The sequence below is a fragment of the Colias eurytheme genome, chromosome 22, assembly GCF_061535395.1.
Source record: "Colias eurytheme isolate Ceu_HAF_F1 chromosome 22, ilColEury1 Martin Lab GWU primary, whole genome shotgun sequence".
NCBI lineage: Eukaryota > Metazoa > Arthropoda > Insecta > Lepidoptera > Pieridae > Colias > Colias eurytheme.
The window spans coordinates 2,158,886-2,176,674 of record NC_143001.1 but is presented as its reverse complement, the minus strand read 5'-3'; the positions used below and the strand labels follow the sequence as shown (position 1 = coordinate 2,176,674).

At 34.7% G+C, this 17,789-nt stretch overlaps 1 protein-coding gene across 1 annotated transcript in view; it reads left to right on the top strand.

The window, feature by feature from the left end:
- Positions 1–13,496, top strand: part of SP2353 (EGF like, fibronectin type III and laminin G domains protein pikachurin) — a 136,055-nt gene extending 122,559 nt beyond the window's left edge. Inside the window, exons 10-18 of the mRNA XM_090114968.1 lie at positions 2,478–2,555; positions 3,917–4,062; positions 4,390–4,633; positions 5,787–5,881; positions 6,303–6,656; positions 10,750–10,887; positions 11,243–11,329; positions 11,674–11,777; positions 13,315–13,496. Of these exons, the coding sequence (XP_089971094.1) occupies positions 2,478–2,555; positions 3,917–4,062; positions 4,390–4,633; positions 5,787–5,881; positions 6,303–6,656; positions 10,750–10,887; positions 11,243–11,329; positions 11,674–11,777; positions 13,315–13,475 (1,407 nt within the window). The 3' untranslated portion in view covers positions 13,476–13,496. The remainder of the gene's footprint in view (positions 1–2,477; positions 2,556–3,916; positions 4,063–4,389; positions 4,634–5,786; positions 5,882–6,302; positions 6,657–10,749; positions 10,888–11,242; positions 11,330–11,673; positions 11,778–13,314) is intronic.
- Positions 13,497–17,789: the final 4,293 nt, after the last annotated feature.

Genomic DNA, 17,789 nt, shown 5'->3' with positions numbered 1-17,789 from the left:
TTTCTTACTTTATGCTGATGACAAAAAAATATTCAGAAAAGTCACTTCCTCTTACGATTGTCAATGTCTTCAAGATGATCTTAATAGATTAAGTGACTATTATAAATTAAATAAAATATCAATTAATATAAAAAAATGCCAAAAAATAAGTTTTACCCGTAATAGAAATAATAATATTATTTGTTTTGATTATAAAATTAATAGTGAATCTATACCTGCTGTTACTTCAGTAAGGGACCTAGGTGTGATTCTGGACGTCAAACTTGCATATCGTACGCACGTGGATTTTATTGTTCATAAAGCCTACAAAAATCTAGGTTTCATCTTGCGACAAGCTGATCCATTTAACGACATTACTTGCTTGAAAGTTCTTTATTTTGCCTACGTACGTAGTGTTCTCGAATTTGCAAGTGTGATCTGGCGACCGCAATATAAATGTCACATTAAAAGATTGGAAGCGATACAAAAAATATTTGTGAACAAAATGAATTATAAAACAAAAAATTATTCGTTGAATTATGAACAGGCTTGCTCACATTATGGGTTAAATACTTTGGAGGATAGGAGAGATATAATAGACATTATGTTTTTATACGATATCGTGAACAACAAGTTTGACTATTCCACAGCGTTGGAAAATATAAAGTATCTTGTACCCATACAGCGTACTCGCCACACACGCCTATTCCACGTGCCGGCTACATCAACTAATTATCTAAAAATGTCACCGTTCCACAGGCTCCCGGACATTTATAATAAAAAATTTTCTTCTGTGGATCCCTTCTATTTATCACGTACTAGTTTCAAAAAGCAAATTTTACAATTAATTAATACTGAAGCTCAGCTCACATAATAATATAATACATTAGCTTTTTACACTCACACATTCTCATACACGCACTTTCACACACACACACACACACACACACACAATCACATCCTACTTACCAGGTCTTACTTAATTTTACATTAAATTGGTTTTAATTTATTTGAATTCGAAGATATTTAAAACATTTCCTTACTTTATAAATACTTATTGGGCTTGATCAATGCTTACTTATACCTACTAAAAATTAAATCTTTTCTCTTATCATTTGTAAAATTCTTATACTAGTATTTGTTCACATACGTATATTATTTTTACTACCTATTGGTGTACCTTTTAATTGGCGTAGCTTAGTATTTATTCATCTCAAAAATTGTATCACTAGCTGTAAGGTACCTTATAATAAATAAATAAATAAAATAAATAAATAAATAGCGACCGAAATACTTTACTAATCGAGTCTTTTTTTTTCTCTTACGCTTGAGTATGCTCAGGAATAGAACCCTTTCATTTTTCAGGGTCTGATTCGATGTGGTTTAATTGTTATTAAATAAACAAAAATAATAATTAATAAATAATTATTAAAAAAAAATTATGAGGCGTGCACTTTTGGATTTTCCAAACTATTTATATTTATTATATTTGTTACATAACATTTTGTTTTTTGATATATACCTTAATTATATAACTCTTAATTATTACTAAAATAAACTTGAGACTTGTCCAGAGACACCCGGATGGAACGAAGTTCTTTTCGATTTATTAGTTACGAGAGAAAGAGAGGCAGACAGAGAAACACACGCACAAAAATTATCGTTACAACTTTTCGTCTTAATTTTTCCGTCTAGCCCCCTTCGCAACGCACGATAAGGAACTTCGTTCCAATAATAATAATAACGTTCTAGATTGCCTCACATTCACAATGATCCCATTGCCATTTTATAAAACAAACTTTTCCTAAAATAGCGTAGAAAAATATCCAATTAAAATAAGTCGATTTATCATAATTTTCCCGAGAGCCAAGACTTATTAACTACGAAAACTTCCCCGTATCTTAAAGTTATAACAATCTGTTATAATATGTTGACTGCAAATTACCGCTCTTTTATATCTAATGATTATTAAGATAAAATATGTAAAACTTGGGAAAACTTTGTAAGAATATAAATTTTGACGATCGTTAAGCAACAGAGTTACGATGTTTTTTAAATTCAAGTTATTTAAAAGTTAAAAGTATAAGAATGATCATTATACCTACAAAGGTATTTTATAAAACTATTTCTATATGAATTTCATTTCCATCGCAAATACATTTCATTTCTTTTCACGTATTATACTCTCCAAAAAATATAGAAATATTTTTTTTCAGCCGTATAATAAAAGGTAGTTAAAAGTAACAAGTTATAATTCATTTTTTTTAAACCAGTCTAGTCATATTTGTTTAATTTGTTCACTTATCAACACAAATATATATTTATCGAACGTTATCATGCATTAAAATATTTTTTCCAACCATTTCTTCTTATTATTTATCTCCTTTTTGTTCCCAACTAATTAATCTCTTAACCGAACCACCAATAAACCAAAATCTAGAACACATCCTATTGGAATGATTTACGCTAGAATGTTCTAGAACTTAACAAATTTCCAGGTGCCCAGATTCAACGGTTCTTCGTATTTGCGGCTGCCAGGCTTGGGTAACTCTGCGCAAAGCTGGCTTGATATACAGGTATTTATAGTACTTTTGTTATTTATAAAATTTGCGTTTTTTATATTTACGTGTAGGTTTTGTACACTTATAAACTGTGTATTATATTGATAATAGACTTTACTGATATGATGATTAGGTATAGGATTAGGTACCTACATAGTTTAGATATGATGTGTTAGTATGTTTTCTATTAATTGAATAAAGTTTGTAGTATCTCCGTTTATTTTAAGTTACTATATTATACTTCGTGTAAATGTATAGTTAATTGAAAATTTCAAAACTCTCGCAAATACACAATTATTTTCCATAGTTAGGTATTTATTAATACTACAAAACCGTAACTCACATTTCAATTACTTCTAAAAACAAAAAAAACCTCCATTTCATCAAATGCACGACTACTTAAACTTTTACAGTTTTAATTACAAAAGTGTATGAAAGTTCGCATCGCTCCAAACTTTAACGATCGAACTTATATTGTTTGCGTTAGTGCAAAATCGAACTTTAATCACCAATGTTTCTGTTTCTGTTTCCATCTGGAAATTATTTAAATTGAACGGACGTTCGAATGCTGTTTCTTTAAGTTGAGAATTGGTCGAACGAATTTGTAAGTGTTTGTAAACAATCTTTCGTATAATATTATAGTGAAGATGTTTTATATTGTTGTTTTATTATTAGTTAGGCTAAAATTAGAAATATAAGTGCGTTTTAATACCGATGGTTACCTACTTCAAGCTTCATTTTTGCGACAAGAAGGAATCGGGCATTAAAAATAAAAGAATAAATTATTGAAGGCATCTTTTATTATTTCCTCCCTCTATGTCTTCTCTCTTTAAAACTAAATAAGTAATGGATATCTTCCTAGTGAAGACTCAATCAGCTTTGGCTATTATTTATTACTTATTACATAAATTCTTCATAATTTATGTATTTAGTAGATACTTATTAATTGTGTCTCCAGTGTCATAAATATCCATGAAATCAATCATGATATGAAAAAACTCAATAATAAAAAAGTTGAGAGGTGTCAAGAGACACCCGGATGAAACGAAGTTGTTAAAATAACTGGCTTGCTTTCTATGAAAGAGAGAGACAGATAAACACACGCACGCAGTACTTACAACTATTGTAAATTTGTCGTTATAACTTTTCGTCTTAATTTTTTCCGTCTAGCCCCCTTTCGCAACGCGCGATAAGGAACTTCGTTCCAAGACATGTTTAGCTACTACCCTATATTACATTTACTTATTTATTAATGAAAAAATTACAGCTTACAATATAATTGACTTAATCTAATTATGTTTACATGTTTACATGGTAAATGCCAATTACTAGATTTACAAATATCTTTTGTATATTTTACATAATAATAATTTCAGATAACAGTAAAACCTTCAAACGGTGATGGACTACTGCTATACAACTCTCAAGATCCGAGTGGTGATGGTGATTTCTTCTCACTACATTTGAGAGACTATTTCGTTGAATTTGCCTTTGATTTGGGCTCTGGTATCGCTCTTGTGAGGTTAGTATTTAAAATTAAGTAGTTTTACATGCAAACAAAGTATGAATTCATTTTTAGTCATGATAAAAATGTTGAATTGATTTCGGTCTTAGAAATATTTGTTTAATAGTTTTTAAAGATTATAAAAAAGTAACACATTAAAATTGGTACCCATTTTTAATTTATCGCTTGTTGGCGATATACCTAAAAGCATAATTGACGTTGTATTCGTCATTTTAACTGACAGATAAAGCTAAACGTAACATACAGATAAAAAATTGACAAGAATGATATCACTTTAAAAATCTTAATAAAATAACCTTATTTAAATTTTCTTAACAATTCCAGATCAGCCTACCCGCTCCACCAAAAACGCTGGCATCACATAACAATAAACCGTTCCGGGCGACGGGCCACTTTACACGTCCGACACGACGACACGACACGATCCCCGCACGACATTCGGTCTGTGACGTCACGTGGGGTCGCGAGGTACTTGCAACTGAAGCAGCATTTGTTACTTGGAGGCGCTCCTCAACCGTTACCGATGAGATTAGCGTTAAAGAATAGCTTCAGTGGATGTGTGGAACAGGTGAGAGATAACACACGACACAAGACACACCATAGAAGACACAACAAAAACCAAGAGATAACACACGACATACGCCACACATCTTCCCCACATCCATCCTCCCCAAATCCATCCTCCCCACTTCCATCCTCCCCACATCTATCCTCCCAACTTCCATCCTCCCCACTTCCATCCTCCCCAAATCCATCATCCCCTCTTCCATCCTCCCCACTTCTATCCTCCCCACTTCCATCCTCCCCAAATCCATCCTCCCCTCTTCCATCCACTTCTACACTTTGTTGCTTGGAGGCGCTCCTCAACCGTTACCGATGAGATTAGCGTTATAGAATAGCTTCAGTGGATGTGTGGAACAGGTGAGAGATGACACAAGACACAACAAAAACCAAGAGATAACACACGACATACGCCACACATCTTCCTCCCCACTTCTATCCTCCCAACAACCGTCCTCCCCACTTCCATCTCCCTTCTTCCATCCTCCCCACTTCCATCCTCCCTTCTCCCATCCTCCCCACATTCATCCTCCCCACATCCATCCTCCCTTCTCCAATCCTCCCCACATCCATCCTCCCTTCTCCCATCCTCCCCTCTTCCATCCTCCCCACTTCCATCCTCCCAACATCCATCCTCCCCACTTCTATCCTCCCCACTTCCATCCTCCCCACATCCATCTCCCTTCTCCCATCCTCCTCCTCCCCACATCCATCCTCCCTTCCCCCATCCTCCCCTCTTCCATCCTCCCCACATTCATCCTCCCCACATCCATCCTCCCTTCTCCCATCCTCCCCTCTTCCATCCTCCCCACTTCCATCCTCCCTTCTCCCATCCTCCCCACATTCATCCTCCCCACATCCATTCTCCCATCCTCCCTTCTCCCATCCTCCCCTCTTCCATCCTCCCCACATCTATCCTCCCCACATCTATCCTCCCCACATCTATCCTCCCCACTTCCATCCTCCCTACTTCCATCCTCCCCACTTCCATCCTCCCCAAATCCATCCTCCCCAAATCCATCCTCCCCACATATATCCTCCCCACTCTCCACTTCAATCCTCCAGAACTTTTCAAAGTCCAAATATTAGTAAATAGGTACAAAATAATTATAATAGTTGCCTTCGATTTCTTCGAATAACCTAAAATTATAACATTTCAGCTAATAATAAACGACGAAGAGTTGTCCGTCGTGTCGTCAGCGTTGGGTGGTGTTAATGTGGACAACTGTGATGACGCTAGAAATAATTCTTGCACGTATGTATATAAATCTGTATAAATTGTATAATTTATTTATTTGATAGGAAAAACAATACTGATGCCAGTTATTAATTAATATTATTCGTAGAAAACTTCTTAGTAAAATACTTCTTTTCTAGCAAAACTTTTTGATCACATACCTAAAGTTGAATTTTTGAAGTTACCTTCTTCTAGATGTCGAAATTTAACCTTGCAGGAGACAATCTAACTACAAATATTATTATCATAGGAAATTTACAAGCATAGAGAAAATATTATTAGATCCTAATTCCTAAGCATTCATGTCATGGCAAAATAATAAAAAAATCCAAAACTTTATATAATCACAGCAACTTCAACACAAAAAATATTAATCGACAACTACCCACATAATTTTTTAAACAAAATAATTAATAATTCACACCGAATCTGTTTACAGCAACAACATGTGCAAAGAAAAACCAGAACCAATACCAATATACCCGAAAAACTTGACGACAAACGATATTCACCACGCGATTGTACCAAAAAAGGGGTTCCGATTAAAATACCACAAGACAAAATCGAAAAAACACATCCAAAGCAAGAAATATAAGAACTTGAAGAAATACCAATATTTAGAGGAAAAAAGGTCGAACGATATAATAACAGAGAGACCTTATGATGGACAAACATACATGCAAGTGAAATATTTGAATAGTAATGAAATTAACTGGGGTGATACGAACACATATCCGAGTTTTTCCGGTATGGATAGCTTCATACATATCGATGATGAAGAAACTATGAAGAGGTAAGGAATTTTATTTATAATAAGTAGATATTTTGTAAATTGAAGGTAGACTTACATATTGTTATTGCTTAATTTATAAATTACAAGAGTAACGGAAAACTAAATTCACCTATTCATAATAAATCTGTGTATGAAAGTTTAAAGAAATAAAAAAATTTAGAGCGGCTTACACGGCTTACAACTATAGCAAAAAGTGTCGTTACAACTTTTCGTCTTATTTTTTCCGTTTAGCCCACTTTCGCAACGCGTGATAAGAAATTTCGTTCCAACATGGTTCCAACTATATTTGGAGTTTTATAGTACAGCGCCATCTAGATTAATCAAATGACAACTTAATTTTCCATCTCGCGATGTTGTCATTGAGCATAGACATAGAAATCTAAATAACAAGACACATAGAAGTGCTTTAATGTCATAATTATTCGTATGAAAACCGCTGTCGCCAAAATCAACACATTTAAACCGATAGTTAAACAATACACACAAGTAAACTATGCCTTTTATTGGACAACTTGATTTTAGTGAAAACTAACTTAAATATTAAATTAAGCTTTTTAATATGTCGACGATGAAGTATCAATACCTCCTAACTAACATTTTAGCGATTTTCGTTTTATAGCATTTTCGTACTTAAAATAGAGTAATACATAGGCCCATAAAGGTAATTTCTCTGTAAACAGTCAATTTGAGCAAATATTAAAGTGTAGCAATACCTTATAACAAAAGTTGCGTCATTTTTGCTGGCAATATATTCTAACTACACCCTGAAGCGTCCGCTCTATGTTTTTAAGCACGCTTTCCTTGGGCTCATTTACAGTTTATTCCTGGGTTAAGAGTTTGGCATGCTTTCAAACCAAGAAGAAAGTATTCTAACACGTGCTTCTCCATCAAACTCAACAAACCATCGAAAAATTGCCATTCTTGATGAGTTTCTTGATGCTTTTCCAAAACTACCATCGCATTATGCGCGTAAAGATACCAACAAATTGTTCGTAGAGTCAATTAAATTACTAAGCATTGTACATGTTACTGGTTTGACGAAACAGCTGCTGACCTGACGTCTAGCACTTTTGTTTCGTTTGTAATTAATTACCTGGAAAAGCATTGTGTTAGCCAACAGATGCCTATTATTATATTTTCTGACGGATGCACTTACCAAAATCGCAACGCAGTTATGTCGAACCCACTATTATATTTTAGTAAATAGTATAATATTACTATAACTCAAAAGTTTTTAGAACCCAGTCACACGCAAATGGAATGCGATTCAGTTCATAGCACCATTGAACGCCAACTTATAATAATATACGGGCATTTCTCCGCAACTCGAGGTTAAGCGCCTATTTTGGGTGAGAGAGGGAGGTGGGGGAAACCAGCTAAAACTGAAACCACCCGAGCACATGAAGCCAAGCAGCTTGTGAGGGCTGCCGAAGGCTTCAGGGAGGGACCCGGGAGACCCCAGGTGTCTTGCCCTGTACTCCGTTACCCCCGTACATTCCATGATGACGTGGGCTGCCGTTTCCTCGGTCGCCATGCATGCTCTGCATAGCGGACTGTCTGTGATCCCTAAATTAAAGAGATGTTTGTTGAAGGGGCCGTACCCTGTGAGGGTCCCTGTTATTACACATAGTTGCACTCTGCGTAGGTTGAGAATCGGACGTGCAAGTCTAGAGTCAATGTTTGGTAGGGCTTCTCTGGCATGCTTGCAGTCAGATCTGCTTGAACATTCTGCTTTTTGTGCAGTGCTAGTGAGCTGGGTAATCATCAGCCGGATCCAGCTTGCAGGTAGCGGTATAATTGGAAAAGGTCCCATGACCGGTGTTTCAGATGCCCTTCTGGCTAATATGTCAGCAGCATCGTTTCCTCATGAGTTACTGTGTCCTTTTATTCATTGTAGTACTAGGGACTTTCCCAGATCACATACCCTAGTTAGGGCTAGGTGACACTAGAATTAACCCTGAAGTGATTTCATGGCTTTTGATTGCCATGAGTGCTGCTTTGCTATCCTATACTTTGCATATGATAGGATCCGAATCGAAAAGTTTTTACATTCCTTTTGATTATGGCTAAAGCTGCAAGTAGAAGTCCTAGGCATTCAGCCTGAAATACTGTATTACGGGGTCCCAAGGGGTGCGAGATGTTAATGTTTAGGTCCTCAGAGAAGACCCCAGCACCCGTGCCATTTTCAGTCTTGGACCCGTCCGTGAAGATGAGTAAATCTTCGACGCTGTTGTGCTCTGACGTGTGTTCACGTAGTATCTTATATTTCTTGACTGGAACGCCAACTTAAGAACAAAGAAATTTACGTTCCAAGTGATTATGCCACTATAACCAAAGCAGCAAGAAAATCTCGTCCATATGAAGTTGAACAAATTGAAATAATGTTTTATATTAAAATCACTATCTTCGAGCATAATCACGTGTAGTGATAGGATTTTAAATCAACATTTTACTATAGTATTGATAAAAAAACCTAATATTAAAATAAAAAAATGTTGTAATCTTTAGAACAATTTCTTCTAAGTATATTGGCAATAAATTGTATCTAAAAAATACGGCTTCCTGTTTAAATACAATTACAAGCAATATCTAATATCTGCATGTTTTTTTAAAAAAGCTGTGAAGTTACATTTCATAAATGATTCCATGATATCTAATATCCTTTGATAATGAACGTAAGCTAAAATAATAATTAAAAACGGTAACGAAAAAGAAATAAAACGTTTTTTTTATCTACTGAAAAATGTAGTTTTTGTAGTTAGCATATATTGACACTTCATCGTCGATGTATCCTAACGCACGAATTTACGGTTTATTTTAGAATAACATCCCTAAGTATATGAGACGTTTTGTTTCTTTTTGCTCCAATAAGGTTGAAACTGTGTCATTCATTGTTATTTCGATTACTATGGTGACACTCGTAATACTTGTAAATATTCTATAATTTTAAGGAAAAACGGCATTATTTCTAAAAAAAAATATTTACCGAGGAAATATTATTCCTTTATTAGTATAATTACAACTTGTGGAAGAATTTCCGCAATGGGAAATGCTGAAACACACCATGTTTACACACATACGTCTCCATAGCAACTGAACTGTGACGAACACACTGGTGATGTGAAAGTCACCTGAGTGGCGACAAGGTCACGCGCGCTTACGACTTCTAGTGTCTTGTTATTTAGATTTCTATGAGCATAGATCACCAATTCATGCATTCAGAGCGCACTATGACATTTAGTATGTATATGTGTGTGTATGTATGTTTGTTTCTCTTTCACGCAAATACTACTGAACCGATTACAATGAAATTTAGCACACATATAGAGGGTAGTTTGGATAAACACATAGATAGATAGGTTTTATCCCGGAAATCCCACGGGAACGGGAACTATGCGGGTATTTCTTGGAAAATGGCGGAAAGCTAGTAATGCATAATGTGTTTATTTTGACTGACCGGTTGGCTTGGTTGGTAGAAATCCTGTCTTCCAAGCCAGAGGTCGTAGATTTGAATCCTACCCGGGGCAAATATTTTGTGTAATGAACACTATATAAGAATGTATTTAAAATTATATATGTATGTTTATTACAAGCGAAAGCTTAGTATGGGAACAGATCGTGCCGTGTGTGAAAGGTCTGAAATATTTATTTTATTTTATTTATGAAGATACTAGCGGTCCGCCCCGGCTTCGACGTGGTACCTACATGTTTAAACTATCCTATCTCTCAAGTTGGATCGAACTGCACTTGGTGTGCGAATTTTATTATAATCGGTCAAGTGGTTTAGGAGTCCATTGAGGACAAACATTGTGACACGAGATTTATATATCTTAATCTTAATATACTATTATAAAGGCGAAAGTTTGTATGGATGTATGGATGTATGGATGTTTGTTACTCTTTCACGTAAAAACTACTGAACCGATTACAATGAAATTTAGCACACATATAGAGGGTAACTTGGATTAACACATAGGATAGGTTTTATCCCGGAAATCCCACGGGAACGGGAACTATGCCGGTTTTCCTTTGAAAACGCGGGCGAAGCCGCGGGCGGAAATCTAGTATTAAGATATAAAATAAAACATTGCAGACTGCTCAGCTACTCGCTAGACATAAACATCCGGTTCCGCTCGGTGACGTCACACGGCCTGCTCGTGTGGAGCGGCCGCGCGGTCGACACGGGGGACTTCCTATCACTCGCTGTGGAACACTCTGTGCTTGTTTTTAGGTATGTTTGTATGGATTGTGAATAATGTGTTTTTGAAGTGAAAACTTCTTTAGCGGCGTTGAGCACTTTTTCTGTAATGGGTATAAAATCTTAAACTCGCGTCAGGACACGTGACCTGATCGAAAAAGCGTAAGACGGATACTATTCCAAAATATCAAACATGCTCAACGTTAATAATTAAGTTTTCACTTCTGCCGGCACTCCCCCAGTGCAACCCGTCTTTTTTTTTAACTTAGTGCAAATAAAATTGTTGTTTAGGATTCCACTCACCTAAGATTTTTTGTCAGTCGTTTTCTTATTAAAAATATATTTTCTACGTTCCGATTTTTATCGTTGTTTTTAATGTATTTTCCAGATACGACTTGGGAAGTGGTGAAGTCGTAATAATAGCGAATCATACGAAAGTGGATGATGGACTGTGGCATAGAGCTCGGGCTACTAGGTAAGATGATAAAAATCACATGTAGGTATATAACAAAAAAAAAAATTTTTTGTAATATAGATGTAATGAATAGCAATAATTGATATACAAATAACAAATATTGAAATAAGTCTGTTTATCTGAAATGAAGAAAAAAATGTTTTTTGTTTAAGGAACAATTTGTGTTCTTATAAAAAAAAATTAAATCAACCTCTAGACTTTTAGAGACATTTTGTGACCTATTTGATAAAAAAAATATACGTACTATGGACGCTTTTTTTACGATCAGTCTTAATAATATTTTTTTTTCTGAAGTCAACTGTATAAATTGCACAAAATATAAACAAAAAACCGTAATATTTCAGAAACAGACAAGCGGGAGTGTTAGAAGTGGATGGGTTGGGTTCAGTCGGCAAAATATCACCCGGCAAGTTGAAACAGTTGAACACTGAGAACGGTTTATATATAGGTAAGTTTTTTTCTCATAAATAGGTGCTTAACTTAAGCATTTATTTATTTTATACTTTATTGCACACACATAAGAAAGTACAAATACAGAAAGAACATAAAATAGAGAAAGATATCTATAAACGGCGGCCTTATCGCTAGGTAGCGATCTCTTCCAGGCTACCGTATGCGTAAGAAGAGATTTTGATTGAGGTGGGTGAGCAAAAATAAGGCGTAAATGAACAAATTTTTAAAGTGAAACTTTTATTACATCGTCTCAAACTTTTTGGTCTGTGTAGCGCATGTCGCGTGTATCGCCGACACGCGACATGCGCTACACAAAGCAGTGTTCGGAACCGTTCGAACAGTTTCACTTTTACCGTGGTTTCATAAAACCACACAACATTTTTTAAACCGGCTGTGTACGCTTCGCCTGTGTACGCTGCACGCTGCACCTGTGTACACTGTACCTGCATGTACGTGCACCTGCATGTACGTGCACCTGCATGTACGTGCACCTGCATGTACGTGCACCTGTATGTACGTGCACCTGCATGTACGTACACCTGCATGTACGTGGCACGTGCACCTGCATGTACGTGGCACGTGCACCTGCATGTACGTGCACATGTATGTACGTGCACCTGCATGTACGTGCACCTGCATGTACGTGGCACGTGCACCTGCATGTACGTGCACATGCATGTACGTGCACATGTATGTACGTGCACCTGTATGTACGTGCACCTGCATGTACGTACACCTGCATGTACGTGGCACGTGCACCTGCATGTACGTGGCACGTGCACCTGCATGTACGTGGCACGTGCACCTGCATGTACGTGCACATGTATGTACGTGCACCTGCATGTACGTGCACATGTATGTACGTGCACCTGCATGTACGTGCACCTGCATGTACGTACACCTGCATGTACGTGCACCTGCATGTACGTGCACCTGCATGTACGTACACCTGCATGTACGTGCACCTGCATGTACGTACACCTGCATGTACGTGCACCTGCATGTACGTACACCTGCATGTACGTACACCTGCATGTAAATGCACCTGCATGTACGTGCACATGTATGTACTATGTACGTGCACCTGTATGTACGTGCACCTGCATGTACGTACACCTGCATGTACGTGGCACGTGCACCTGCATGTACGTGGCACGTGCACCTGCATGTACGTGGCACGTGCACCTGCATGTACGTGGCACGTGCACCTGCATGTACGTGCACATGTATGTACGTGCACCTGCATGTACGTGCACATGTATGTACGTGCACATGTATGTACGTGCACCTGTATGTATTTTAATTTTTATAATTAATTGAATTTCTATCAAAATTACAATAAAAAACCTAGAAGCATTGACAAAATATTTTTGATTATAGGTAACGGGTGATTTTTTGACCTATCTTGCATTTTATAACTGACGGATAAATGATTTCCTAAAGTTATGAAATCCCAACTTTTTCCCTCATTTATAATATAATATCTATTTTTAAAATTGTGTTTTATATTAACAAATAAATGATATTTGCAGGTGGTCTACCGTCCATAGAGATCAATACGAACAACCGCTACAAATCCGGTCTGATCGGTTGCGTCTCACAAATATCACTGAGCGGCGATTTCGATATACCATTGACACTTTCAAAACTACCCCACACTATAACAAATAATGTCGGACGATGCACACCGTGAAAATAATATTAATAAATTAAATTTATTGTAGACTTTTTTTTTGAAGAGGGTACTTGTCGATTTCTTTTATGAATTTTTTTTTATGGTTTTTTTGATCAAATAATTGCATTTTAATATCACCAATGAAAATGCCTATTAATATAAATATCTGTAAATATATCATACAATTAAACAATTCTTATAAAATTATGAGCGTACTTATTTGTTTGAGTAATGTGACGTCACAACCATCAGCTAATGGCCGAATTGTCGGCATTTAAAAAGGTTTTTATCAGTTTATTCCCTAGCACATGATTATATGTATTTGTAATAAAAAATAATAACAAATTATAAAGGCTGAAATATTTAATCAAGTACCCTATTATAACCCAACTCCGCGGAAACATATCAATTCAAACATCGGAGGCAATAAAATTATTTTATCTGTACCATTAGTCAATTTATTATCTGTATCGCGACCTTCCCCTTGGCGTTATTATTTACGTACAATGTAACTTTTCGAAGTGCTTTACTATCTAGTAGATAAAAAAAAACTATTTGTAATGTTATAAAATTAAATATAGTCGTACAAGTGATTCGCACGCGTTCTTTCCGTTTCCAAAAATATAGTTTCAATTATCTATAGACACTATGTTATATAAGAGTGTGGCGTATGAACAGATAGCTGTCTCACTCTAACGTATCTGGTTCAGAGTGTTAGAGCGAGACGGCACGACCCCGTGACGTCATCCCGTTTATACGCGCTATATTTATAAACTAGTATGTACACGTAATAGCATTTGTATTGAATTTTTGCATAAACGTGTTTTAGAACGTATGTAAGTAGATAATTAATAGTATTCGGTATTACTGAGCTTTTATATTAAGCGTAGCCCTGTTTTTTATTTACGCTTCGCTTCCGTTTCACTCAAATATATTGTAATGTATTTTTTTTAATGTTACAGAACTGTTCTATAGAAAATGCATTTATTTTGTCTTAATTATTTTTAAGTAAGTTTTTGAAAATACCTTAAAACGTGAATATTTTATCGTGTTTAATGTGATTTTAGAAATTGAAGACATTACAAGGATTTCCAATGCTATCTATTTATTATCTACTTTCTGTATAATGGAAAAAATGACAAAAAAAATCGAAACACCAGACTACGTCATTTTTTTTTTCAATTATATAATAATGTCTTTTATTTCCAAAACTATATCAAATTAAACGCTTAATTATGCAAAAAAGACATAACTATATATTAATAAAATGCTTGATAAATTTTATACGCATTCCTCAAATCCCATTGTTATCACTAATTTGTCAATTATTGAATCCACAGGGTTAAAATTGTTTCTATAACATATCTTTGTGATTTTTTGCATTTATTTAATTTTAAATATCTCCCACGCTTTATTCATTATTCACGAAATGAATGAACAAAAATGTCTAATCGAAACGACCAAAAAATTGTTTAATTTTAAATTAGTGTTTTGGAGTCATTGGTTTTGAAGGGTAGTTTCAAGTAAGTTTTTTTTATTTTATATTAGATAGAGATATATACTTTTATTTCTGACTGTCCTTTTAATTTCAATTTCTTGATGTGAATGCATTTTTTTTCTCAGATTGTCATAGTTCATTTACTAGTGATTTTTCTTGAATGGCATATGCATTATTTTATTATGAATATAATAATTTATTCTTAATTCAAACTACCTACATAGAAATTACAATTTTCAAACTACCTTCATTCTAATGACTCCAATACACTTAACCATATAATGTTGTTCATATAATATTGTATAATGATACTCAAATAACACTTACCAAATATGAATCTAGTCTGTTTGTTTAATACTATATAGAAATGATCTCATAAATAACAATTATGTATATTTAATATTTATTTATTAGACTGTTTGAGTGTTTATTTATTACGAAAATGTATATTTTAAATGGCGTAATTGAGATTATGTAGTCTGTAGATTTTTTGTCTGACTGACAGTTCCTAGTTCCTAATTTTTTTAACGATTTTTTCAATATTCATTTTAAATATTTTAAATTTTCTCTTTCAGACCTTTTACTGCATTTTAAGTTCAACTTTTGGTGACCGTTTAAATATTTAAAAGCTTTTAGTTTCATTTATTTTGAGTCCTAGAATTATATCTCAATAACGCCATTTCATGCCTGGGTTAAATTGATAAATCATAACAACCTTTTGCACATATTTTACCTAAACCACAGATAATCCTAAACCTTTTTTTATTAATCAAAAAATAAATAAAACCGAAGTTAATTTTAAATCGACATATCTATGATTTGCATACTTGAACAAATTTAAAAAAAAAAAATGACTGTACAGCTTTTTGTGAAGAAAACGTTGATGCGCCATTTTTTTTTTTTTTTTTTTGGAGAATAGGTACATCTGAGCAGATAGTGTTACAGGTTTTTTGTGAATTAACCTATATCATTTAAAGTCAATTGATAAACAGCATATACGTTAATTCAAGAAACTTTCGTTACGGATAAAAAAAAAGATTTCAATATAACCCAGGCCCAGGGCGATTAGAACTACGAATAGCTTCGGTAGAATTAGTTTTGTATGTGATCCTGTCCGATGTAATATACGCCGTTATTTGTACAAAATTATATCACTAAAATATGTTTTTTGTGTTTTATTACCCGCTTTACTGTATTGGTTAATTAAATAGATGGTATTCAAGGTGAGTATAAATAGTTCTTAAATAATATAACAAAATGTAGGCAGGTAGTTAAGTCTAAAAAAAATTATTGACTTTTTTGACGTGACAACGTCTTATAATTCGATAGAGCCTGCTGCACGCACGAAAAAACATGACTCATGCGGCGTTACCTCGCTCTGAGGCGTTCCATGTAAGGCTTGAAGTGCAAGCGAGAGCGCTGAACGAGCGACAAAGAAGCACAATCGGCCGTTGTCACGTTCAATTATCGTCAGTAAACCGACTTTAACAGACAACCAATTTTTTCATTACTCTACAAAAGTTACTATTCCTTCAAATATAGTTCAATTAATACACAAAAAAAAAACAAAAATTGGTCCAGCTGTTTTGAAGAAGAAGTAACCACTACAACACATGAATTTATTGTACCTATACGAAAATCTATGATAATTTTTATGCAAATAATAATATGTAAAAATAAGTGAACAAATTATAAAATTTTGCGGAAGTTTTGCGTCACGGACCATATTTTATTCATGTTTTATTACTCATAGCCTTATTAGAGCTAGAGGGTAAAACCAAGGATTTAGATGGTAAATAATATAGGTCCAATAAAACTGAATAAAACAAATGCTTTCGCATATTAATTACCCTCACTTTTACATTACATGGCTCTACGTTACATTTTTATTGTGTACTAGCGGTCCGCCCCGGCTTCGCCCGTGGTACATATTTACGTTTTCTCTACGTAAGAACCATCCTCGTACTTCAAGGAATATAATAAAAAAAGAATTATCGAAATCGGTCCACCCGTTCTCGAGTTATGCGCTTACCAACACATTTTGCGATTCATTTTTATATTATAGAAGATTAATATTATGTAAATCTCCGTAATAGCACTTAATACTGATATTTTATAAAAAAATAGCTACTTTTGTCATGCTTAGATACCTAACAAAAAAATGTTACTTAAAAAAATCCAATCTTGAACAATTTAAAAAGTTGGCGACATTCAGGAATTAGGAAAGACCTTGGGGAAGACAATTGAATGTATGACATCATTTAATTGTAAAACTATCAAACATATCAATTGCAAACGACAGAACCCAATTAATTTCTTTGATAATGGAAAATGATTCATACAATATTATGCCGCGGGTAAACCCAATGCGTAGTAAATTTTAATATGCTGACACACTAGCGAGTAATTTAATCGACGATTGTTCAGACTAGACTAGACTAGATATTTTTACATAACAGTGACAAGATTTTGTTTACTTGGAAGAAAATATTTTAATAGAACACCTCATCCATTGTTTTAATAAGATGTCTAGTAAAAAACAGAGTTTATATCTCTACAATGATATTAAGTAGGTACGTCCAACTGGACGTGTAACTAGTGTTAAAAAACAAATACCACTACCCATTTTTCTTTTTATTACTCATAAATAAGCACAAGTTGTCGAACCTCCTTTTTTATAGGTCTGATAATATAAAATCGCAGTTGTGGCACTAGCATAATAATTAAATACTTTACCGGTCTCACACGACCGCGATAGAAACATAACGTTGTCCCTCACTATCCGACTGTCAGTTTACATTCATCTGTCACTTGACATTCCAATTTTAAGTTTT